This window comes from Parambassis ranga, chromosome 17 (assembly GCF_900634625.1).
Source record: "Parambassis ranga chromosome 17, fParRan2.1, whole genome shotgun sequence".
Lineage (NCBI taxonomy): Eukaryota > Metazoa > Chordata > Actinopteri > Ambassidae > Parambassis > Parambassis ranga.
The window spans coordinates 3,850,797-3,861,604 of NC_041037.1; the positions used below are offsets into that span (position 1 = coordinate 3,850,797).

At 45.3% G+C, this 10,808-nt stretch overlaps 1 protein-coding gene across 1 annotated transcript; it reads left to right on the plus strand.

Moving 5' to 3' along the window:
* Positions 1-194: 194 nt before the first annotated feature.
* cc2d1b (coiled-coil and C2 domain containing 1B) lies at positions 195-10,765 on the plus strand. Its single transcript, XM_028428380.1, has 26 exons — positions 195-288; positions 577-699; positions 786-930; positions 1,747-1,850; positions 2,403-2,537; positions 2,942-3,073; positions 3,351-3,657; positions 3,814-3,932; positions 4,310-4,388; positions 5,205-5,288; positions 5,721-5,848; positions 5,962-6,034; positions 6,131-6,267; positions 6,345-6,465; positions 6,550-6,722; positions 7,221-7,346; positions 7,521-7,579; positions 7,658-7,774; positions 7,863-7,936; positions 8,026-8,084; positions 8,198-8,249; positions 8,370-8,469; positions 8,692-8,782; positions 8,857-8,979; positions 9,058-9,100; positions 9,264-10,765. The coding sequence occupies exons 2-25, from the start codon at positions 637-639 to the stop codon at positions 9,067-9,069; spliced, it is 2,613 nt and encodes an 870-aa protein (XP_028284181.1). The 5' UTR covers positions 195-288; positions 577-636; the 3' UTR covers positions 9,070-9,100; positions 9,264-10,765.
* The last annotated feature ends 43 nt before the right edge of the window (positions 10,766-10,808 follow it).

Consider the following 10,808-nt stretch of genomic DNA (forward strand, 5'->3'; position numbering starts at 1 on the left):
ACAATAATAATTGCCTAGATTCATAAAATACATATAATAAAAATCATTAATGATAGATATTTTTAAATATATATTTCTCTTTATATGCATGCCTTACAGTCTAATTTGTGAGGCATTAATTAAGTCCACATACAGCAAGGACTCTGCCTGGCAGACCAGACTCGGGGTATCTATAGACGCGTCCTCTGTCTGCGCATGCGTACTCAAACACACAGCACATTACCATGTCAAACCGCAGAAATGAAACCGTTTCTCTGAAAACTAGCTGATGAAGTCCTGATCGTGCAGGTAAAGATCACACTCTCCTCACATTAGTTAAAACTAGAGCTACATTAGTCGTTTATATCGCTACTAACAGTCAGCTTCTTCTTCTTAAATCAACTTTTCGAATTAGAGATAGGAAATCTTTAGCTAACAGCTAGCTCGGCTAACATCCCCGTCAGTAGGGAGCTGTTGACAGACAGTGTTTAGGAACCACCTGACAACTGCTCACATGATTTCTACCTCTGCGACCAGACTGCTGACAACAGGAAGCCGGTTTTCTAAGTGTGTGTGTGTGTGTGTGTGTGTTTGTAGTTGTTGTGGTTTAGATCGCACGGGTGTTGCTTTTTGGCTTGTTAAACAACAACAAACATCATGTTTGGTAAAAAGAAGAGAGCACCGCAGCCCAGAGGCCAGGGCGCTGCTGCAGCCAAGCAGGTAACCCCTCTGATCAACATTGTGTTAAATAGCACATGCTTCCTCCTGAAGACAGCTGTCTGTGAGTCTTTACTGGCTGCTTCCAGATGGGTCTGTTTGTAGACCTGAACCCAGAAGAGATGATGATGGATATGGAGGGAAATCTGAATGATCCAGACCTGGAGGCTGAACTTGCTGCTATCACTGGAAACAAAGCTGCTTCAGGCGGGAGAGCCAAGCCGAAGGGGAAGAGTGAGTGCACTGACTTATGATTTGTATTTGCGTAAAACATGGGCTTATAGATGAGATAACAGGACCCCGAGTCCTGATACGTATAAGGAGCCCCACCCCTCCTCCACCTGAAAGAGACATTTATGGTCATGTCACAGCCGCTCTCAGACTCAGATGTTGTTATGATCCAGATTCAGTACAGTTTCAGCTTGTTGATTAGTTAGGCAGGGCTGTGAGGGTTAATGCAGCCTCGGCGTTTCATCTGAGGAGCTTTTTAAAGCCCTCACTCATTACAAGTTATTTTTGAAGATATATATCTGACAGGAAACAGGAAACACACCCCTCCCCAAACTTTCAGCTACCTGAAAACACAGAACTTTTCTCAGAAGCCCCTTATTCGTCCTCCAAATTGTCAGGTCAACACAATTTGGTCACCATAGCAACATTGGGCTGTGAGATGTTCAGGCGTTCCTGTCTCCAGCAGCTCCCTCCAGCTCCTCCTGAGTAGTAATGAGCTGTTTCCAGGACAGCGAGCAGAAATAATCCCTGCAGTGAGCTCTGGGTTGTGTCCCAGGGCCTCCGTCGAGCAGTAGACCTCTATAGGGAGCACGTCCTTATCAGCAGCCCATCCACAGCGCCTGACAGCAGCTTTATCTTGTATGGATGTGCAGTGTTTTTCTTTCAACCCAAACCCCACCACCCCTCAGTCCCACTTTTCATCATCATCATCACTTAGGTGGAGAGTTTAGAGGATGTTGTTTACACTGGTCTTTGACACGGAGGCGTCCGTCACAGCTTTATTAGTGTTAACACTTTATCACGTGACTTGTGTTTTAGGTCCTTTGCCCATGGAAGACATCACCAAGATGGCTGATGAGTGTATGAGAGATGTGGATGAGGATGAAGATGATGACGATGTCGAAGGCGATGAAGACTTATTGGTTGGTGCTTGTATTTGTGTATGGTCACTGGTCCTTCTTATGTGTCAAACATCCTGTGTGCTTTGAACCGAGTGAGACAGACTCACAGAGGTAGGTGCAGGTGTCACAGATATAGTCACCTTAATATTTGACAGGAGTAAACACTGTTGAAATAAGTAGTTAAAAAACCTTTTCGGACATCAGTCCTTCACTTCTTGATATACTTTATGCTCAAGTCAAGAAAATAATGTTCCTAAATATGTGGCCTAATTTTTCTGCTCTTGTTAAACCAGAAGAACTGGAACAGATGTGTCATTTATTCAACATCCAGCTGAGCAGATGCAAATATGAGTGATGATAACATCACAGGTCCTCCTCACTGCTGAAATGAATCTGAAATAACTAAATGTTACCTGGTAGGGTTGTTCAGCTCATATCTTCTATAAAGGCTGTTTGTCCTGGAGGATTTGTTGGTTTAAACGTCACTTCTCTCACTCACTACGCGTGCTTTGAGATCCAGCCTTGTTTATCAAGCTGTTTGTTGATGGTTGCTATGCCCCCCCCCCCCCTCAGGCCGAGCTGCAGGAAGTGGTGGGTGAGGAGGAAGCTGAGGATGCTGAAACTGTACTCTCCATATCCGCCGCCGTCGCTGCTGCTGCTGCTGCTGAATCTCCTCACACTGAAACACCCGAGTCCCCAGTGGCACAGGTACAATACATGCAGCGCTCTGCCAGCCTTGAATCTGACACCACTCACTAACATCATACGTGTCAAACATTTGTCTGCTGCTGGTACCAGGAAGGGACAGACACTGTTCTGTCTCCTGCTGCTGGCTTACAAAGCGACCTGCCTATTTTACCTTAAATCACAGAAGTTATTTATTATTCTTAAGCCGCTGTTTGCTCGTGGACTACATGCACTCCAAGTGAATATTTTCCGTTCTGTCTGGTAAGTTTGTTTCCTGATACGTGTTCTGTGTTTGAAAGCTGTATGTGTCTTTGACCGTGCCGAATAACACGCAGACATACAGACTGGTAGTATTTTATTTTCTTCTTGTAATGTCTTGTTTTAAGCAGCTGTGCTTGGTTAATGTCTACATGTTGTTACGGCAGGTCTCCTCTGCAGCCCCTGGCAGCCTCCAACACACCCTGGAGGAGAGAGTAGCCATGTACAAGGCGGCTCTTAAAAATGCCAAGACCGCAGGAGAGACATCCAAAGCCAGGAGATATGATCGTGGCCTGAAGGTTGGTCAAACCCCTGATGAGGGGCGGGGACAATGTTATTATTAAGATGTTATTCAATACCCCTAGAGGGGTATTGAATAACATCTTGATCCATTTTCACTCTGCATCTTCGTAGAATCCCGCACTTTAAACTAAACAACACAACTTTGCCTTTCATTAAGAGCCTGTATTGCTATTAAAATGAGCGCTTGACAGTAAAGGTAGTTTAATGACCCTGAAAATGGGCGAAGTGATACAATGCAGTGATACAAAGTGATGTTTGTCCTGATTTTTACAGACGTTGGAGTCGATGCTTGCTACTGTGAAAAAAGGAAGGGCTGTGAACGAGGCAGAGATCCCTCCGCCTGTGGCCACCGGAGCCCCGGATGCTGCCTCAAAGCCAGCTGTCCCCCCAAAACCTGCCCTGCTTGTTCCTTCGCCTCCCGAAGCTGCTCAGCCGCAGGAATCGGAGGCCGCCACATCGCCGCCTGCTGTGCCTGACATCATCACGCCCGGCAGCGAAGAGGAGCCGTCGTCCTCTGCCTCCCTGCCCACGCTGAGCAGCCTCCCGTCTCCCGAGGAAGCTGCCGACCGCTCACAGACCGGTCAGACAGCTCAGCTAGCCTAACACACCAGTTACATGTTTTTCATGACCAATCCTACGCACTCACTGCCGTCTTTCTCTCAGCATATCTGGCTGCTCAGTGTGTGATGAATGAAGCCTTTCACTGTGGTAATTGTTTTGTCCGGTGACTCCACAGCGAATGAGGAGACCAAGACTCTGCTCCTGGAGAGGCAGAAAGAGTACAAGATGGCAGCTCTGAGAGCCAAGAAGCAGGGAGATGTGGAGCGAGCTAAAAGTTACTTCAAGACCAGCAAGGTGAGTTACTACAAGCAGGAAGTAACGACAGTTTCTCTCTGATGTGTATGTGTGTCAGTGTTGCAGCATGATGTCAGAAAACTTCTGTGTGAGTAGCAGAAGAACCTGGCACAGCAGGAATCTGTCCAGCTTTGCGGAACGTTTCTTTATTTTGTGTGTAGCGTGTTGTGCTGGAAGCTGCGTTTGTCTCTGTCCCACTTTACATTCTTTTATGTTGTTTTCAGTTTGAATATTTAAATTCATGTTATCATTCGTGCATTGTGTTGTCTGAGCCTGCCCCTGCATGCTCTGACTCTGCAGGATTTCTCTGAAGAATGTCAGACATGTCAGCTATGCAGCCGCTGACAAAGACTGTCGTTATGTTTGTTTCGGTGCAGACGTTCGATGCAGTGATCGAGGCGTTGGAGAAAGGACAAGTAGTTGACCTGAGTGGCCTTCCTCCACCTCCAGGACAAGGTGAGGAAGCAGCTGCAATAAATCCCCACAGGCCAGCCTTTGCTTTTTCCCCATGTGCATCAATGACCATAGTTACCTCTGAGGTCACCGGTGTTGTGTCCAAGCTGCATATAATTACAGTCACATATGAATTGTTGTACTTCCACTTTGTGCTGATTGCTGGCGTCATTTTGTGTTTGGTGTGTGTTTGAATGGAGGAGTGAAGGCCTGTGCAGCTATGATCTGTGATCAGAAGGTTTTACTGCAGTAAAGTGAGTCGTCATCTGAAGAAGGAGCAGCAGACTGTGAGGGTTTTAGGTAGGGATGTCCTGATCAGGTTTTTTTGCCCTCGAGTCCGAGTCTGAGTCATTTGATTTTGAGTATCTGCTGATACCGAGTCCCGATCCGATACTTTCTATAAAGGCACTCGTTGCGGCAAAACCCGTGTGTGTGTGTGTGTGTGTGTCGCCACACTGGGAGATTTTACACACGCAGCACATCAAGGTCTCGAACCCAGGACCTGTCACACCAAAAGCAACTGTCATACCCCTGCGCTACAAGACACAGAGCCACCCTAAGCCCTAATAAATATATATCCGAGTCCTGATCGGGAGGTAATGTCCGATTCCGATCGAGTCTGAAATCACGTAATCGGGCCCGATTTCCGATCACGTGATCGGATAGGGACATCCCTAGTTTTAGGTGCGTGTTTATGCAGCAGCATGGATGCTCAGATCATTGCTCATCCTCGCCTCTCAGTGGTCATAATGTTATGATGTATTTATGGAGCTGACCTTTGAACATTTCATTTGATGTTGTTGTGTGTTTGTTTTGCAGATGCAGAAGGAAGCTCTGCTGCAGTAAAGGAACCTTCCTCCGGGCAAAACACTCAGCTCACCCAACCGGCTGCAGCAGCTGCAGGTAGTTGTATATAAAATATATATGACAGTCTGTTGACTGAAGTTATTTTATTGTTATTTTATTCTAAGCCTCACGTTTTTAGCATCACACTGATATAACGGCTTTAATTTGGAGGTAAACTCTCAGAACAAAGTTGTTGATGTTAGAGGATTTTGAAAAATCCCTATCCAACACTCCTAATACATGTGATTTATTGATTCCTGTACATGTGCTGTGTATGTGTTCTCAGTAAAGGCCTTTGTCTGGGACCTCATGTGCTTAAGTGAAATACTCATGTATGATATGTGACCTGTTGACCTTATCCTATAGAGATGACTCTCTCTTGTGACCGTGCCTGTGCTTCTCTGACCTTTATGTTACGGCTTTATGTTATGACTCGCTCGTCAGATAACAACGTATTGAGAAACGTTTGGATCTGGTTTTGTCTTTCAGCCCCTGCGGCTCCTAAAGATGTGCTTGAGGCTCTCGAGCAGAGACGAGCTAAGTATGTGGAGGCGTCTGTTCAGGCCAAAGCCAACGGGGACGACCGCAAGGCCCGAATGCACGACCGCATCGCCAAAGTATGAGGAGAAGTTGGGCAAAATATGTTACATATTCCAGACTGTAGTAGTAATAAGCCTGTTCTCGTTTTGTTGCGTTAGCGGTGCTGTTAAAACATACTCTCCTCCTGCAGCAATACCAGAGCGCCATCCGAGCTCACAAAGCAGGAAAAGCGGTGGACTTTGACGAGCTGCCGGTTCCTCCTGGTGAGGATTTCCTGTTTGTTATTTGCCAGTTTACATTTTGCTCTGCTTCAAATGAAACTCGACGAGCTGTCAGTAAAACCAGCGTTCTTCTTCCAGGTTTTCCTCCGATCCCCGGTCACAAGGCGACGGGACCTGAGCAGGGGTTTGTTGCTGCTCTGGAAGCAGCCACCAAGCTCGCCTCCACTGATGCTGCTGAAGTAGGCGAAGATGATGAAGAGGAGAAAGAGGAGGAGGTGGGCTGACTAAACGGACGATGTGTGGTAAAGGCTTTGAGGCTGAACTGTTGATACAGTGTTTGTTTCTCTTGTAGTCGAAGCCTGCCGTTTCAGAAGAGCCGAAGAAGCTGGTTGCCGCCGCAGGTCAACGACAGAAAAGGTCTCCGTCGGTTTCGCCTACAAGAACAGCAGCCAGGGAGGGCCTCTCACTGGCAGGTCAGTTCAGCACACACAGCCGGTTGTCAGGAAGGAAACAGAGCTGTCGAACGTGGCGTCCACCATCTTGTCTTCTTCCTCTAGCGACCCAGCAGCTGGAGTTCCTGGAGGGTCGGAAGAAGCAGTACATGAAGGCGGCTCTGCAGGCCAAGCAGAAGAACGACATGGAGCAGGCCAAGGCCTTCCTCCGCACAGCCAAGGGCCTCGACCCCATGATCGAGGCGGCACGCGGCGGCAACACGGTGGACATCAGCGCAGTGAGCAGCCACGTCACTTTACATGCTGGATATCTACTCGATACAAACAGGCCTCCATTTTAGATAATAAAATTAGTATTTTAATGTGATCATGTGTTTTTATTAGTGTTGATAAAGCTGATTTTATTAAGCAATTAGATGAAAAGAAAACTGATGTTGTCCTGTATGAATGCCTCCATTATGTATTTTATGAACATTATTCTGGAGTCATATTAGTGACAACATTAATTTTCATTTCTAAAAAAAACTGAATATAAACACTTATTGCTTAATAGGAACTCTTCATCCTCCTCATCCTCCTCCTCCTCTTGTTTATTGTACAGTTAATTTTATGTGTTATTAAACTAGCAGTGATTGAATAAAAGTAGAGCTGCCCCCTGCTGGTCATTAGAAGATGATGCATCTCCACATTGGCTTCATTTCTCAGGCCTGCAGGCTGCTTTACAGTCTAACGGGAGTGTTTGTATCTGAGAGATTCTCTGCACTGTCCCTCAACAGGTGCCGTCGCCCCCTGGTGATGAAGATGAGGACTTCATCCTGGTGCATCACAGCGACGTGCAGATGTCAGAGAAATCTGAGCAGGTTTACACACAGCTGGCCAAAATCCTGAAAGAGCAGTACGAGGTAACACTGTGGCACCACTACCTGTGGTGTATTCATCATACACATGCCCCGCAGAGGCAAAAGACATATATTCTGAATGTTTAGATGATGATGAATTGTGACGTTGTTCCTGGTCTGGCGTCTCCTCGCCGTTCTCATCCTGCTGCGAACACTGAGATTTCTTTTGTCTTTCAGAAATGTCTGACTCACTCCAAGCAGTTCACACACCTGGGGAACATCACTGAAACAACAAAGTGGGTCAGCCTCGCACTGCTCCTTTAAGCCTGGGAGTTTCATTCAGTTCAGATTGTTCTTATTTTCTTCTGCTTCAGGTTTGAAAAAATGGCTGAAAGCTGCAAGAAAAGTCTGGAGATGCTGAAGCTGGCTCAGTCCAGGGGTCTGCCTCCTCCTAAACATCACTTCGAGGAGAGATCCTTCCGCACTGTCAGGTACATGCCTTTATTTTCACACTGTGATCACAAACATGCTGTAAATAGCTCTTCACAGTGGTTTCACTCTGTCTTTTTCTGTCTTCAGGATATTCCCAGACCTCAGCAGCACTGACATGGTGGTTGTTATTGTGAAAGGCATGAATCTTCCTGCTCCGAGCGGTAAACAACTACACGGATTAGCTTTTATATACAGAAGAATATTAGCTTGATGCTAATGTGAGCCACTTTTTTTTCCCTTCCTCCTTCAGGAGTCCAGACTAACGACCTGGATGCCTACGTTAAGTTTGAATTCCCGTATCCCTCCTCGGTAAGAGTCTTAAACTAAAGAGTGTTTATGTCACAGCCGCCCACAGGCGTCTGAGCTCATTTGCTACCAAAGACAGGCTTTATGTTCTGGTTTGTCACCCCCCCCCCCCCCAGGAGCAGCCACAGAAACACAAAACAGCTGTCATCAAGAACACTAACTCCCCAGGTGAGGCAGGGATATTTCTGTTTCTGTGCATCTACTCTGTGAGAAAACAATCGTCTCTGAATTTTTTTTTTTTTTTTTTTAGGAAAATTTCCTTCAATTGATTTATTTTTGTGTCTTCAGAATACAACCAGAGCTTCACGCTGTCAATCAACCGTAACCACCGCGGCTTCAGGAGGGTGGTGACGTCAAAAGGCCTCAAACTGGAGCTGCTGCACAAAGGGTGAGTCACACACACAGCAGCAGCAGTGAATCAGCAGTTCATCTCACAATAGAAATGTAGTTATCTTTTTGGTTATTGTCACAAAAAAGTGACATTTTGAGAGCTCAGAGTGCTGAAAATTAGATCAACAAACAAACTGAAGGTTCGTTTTTGAAAAGAAATATAGAAAAACAACAGTCAGAGAGAACCAAGCTGAAACGTGTCCTTTGCGTCGCCTCACAGCGGCTTCCTGCGCAGCGACAAGCCCATCGGGACGGCCGTGGTGAAGCTGGACAAACTGGAGTCGCACAGTGAGATCAGGGAGATCGTAGAGGTGAGAGTAAGAAAGAAAACAGACACAGAGCTGACAGACGACAGGAGGTCCCTGAAGCTGTTGTGTCGTTTCAGGTGATGGACGGCCGGAAGCACACAGGCGGTCTCGTTGAAGTGAAAGTGCAACTGCGGGAGCCTCTGAGCGGTCAGGACATACAGACGAGCACAGAGCGCTGGCTGGTGATCGACCAATCACAGGTATCGCCCACACTCTCCTCCTCCTGTTGCTTAAATAAAGGAAAACAAGATTGTGAAAATGTCTCTTTGTCTCTTAAGGTTCTTGTTTAGGTGATCCTGAAAGATGAATCACAAGTTAGAGGTAATCATTTTCCCACTTTTCTGTCTGAAATTGGGAAGAATTGTGTGAATTCACAGCCACTTTCAGTTGTAGAAGTAGCTGGACAAAAAACATGTGTTTGTGTTCAATGCCACTAGAATTTTACTGTATTTCTATATCTGATGCTGATGTCTTTGTCTCACAGGTAAATGGTACTCCATCACAAACACTCAGAGGAGGAGGAGGAGGAAGGAGGAAGGTTTGGGATCTGTCAAGGACACTCTGTTGTTCAAATCGGACTCAGACCTATACGGGTCTTCGACTTGTTAAAAGTTTTTTGCACATTTGCACGACACACAAGCTCACACCGTCGTCCACTGGCGGGGGGAGACGTGGAGCAGGTTTACGACTCGGTGAACCTGGTTTCTGGACTAGTCCTGATGCATCAGGGCATCCAGGTGAGAGCCCGGTGTTGAGACTTGAATCAGAGGAAGTGTCTCCTGGTGCATCAGGACTCAGGAGTCGAGCTAACCTGATCCTGCTGCCTGAAGTAACTTTTACTTAGAATAATATATCAAAGAATGTGTACAGGTTCCTCAGATTATCCAGCTCTGGTATGTAGAACTGCACCTATGCACTAATACCAAAGTAATCACAGTTGCTGTAAAATCCTGCGTATTTGAAGTCGCCTTTAGCTGCCAAACCTGTTACAGTGAGAGGGTCATATTTACATGATATATACAATATACACACACACACACACACACACGGTCAGCCTGGACTGTTGTGTCCAACACTATTCATGCTGTGTGAAAATATCAGGCAGCACAAGCACAGATGTTTTACAGGAGCAAGCCAAGAATTCATGAAGCTCGACACGGTACGATTACGATTATGATTATTAACGTGTTATCCATGATTAGATCACACGTTCCCTCGCTCACCTGCAATGTGTGTGTCTTTAGGTGTGTGTTAGATTTGTTTACACTGAAGAGCACAAAAAAATGTAGATCCACCTAAATTTATCATCACAGCTAACACGTGATAAATGTCATTCTGTTTCTCCGATAGGTTCCTATGCTAAAGTTTAGCATTTTTTGTTCATTTGTGTTCTTACAGAGTTTGTTAAGATCAATATTGTTAGCTTAGCATAAAGGTGTGAAAGAAAACTAGTGTTCAAAAACTATGCCTTCCAACCTCCAAATAAGCTCAGTCCTCTATGATTTAAAGGGCTAGTTCACGTTCAAGCTGAACTGTAGTTGGCAGAGAGCACATTTGAGTTCAGTGTAACTGTAGCTTTGAGTGAACTGGCCCTTTAAAAGTTTCAGCTGCAGCATTTTAAGAAATTCTAGCAAAAAGAAGCCATAACACACTAACTGAACCAACACCTACATGAGTCAGGCTTACCTCAAAAGTTACTGTGGTCATAACATTTCAGATTTTCTTTCGAACACGTGAAGCCGAACATTCATAATTCAGCTTTACAGATGATTTTATGTTCTAACTGGATCAGCTACATGTTTACGAAGTTCAATGATGTCATGTTTATATTTACAAAATGCTACAAGTGGAACAGAACTGTTTTAACTGGACTGAATTTGCGTTTTAATTCTGCTTAAAAAGAAAAAAAACACCATGTTTTAATTGTTTTTTCTTAACATGTGTGTCCCTGAAGAAAAAAAAAAATAAAAACACTTCTCAGTTTTCTATAAGTCTTTATTTTACATATACTACAGTTTGTTTTTTTTGT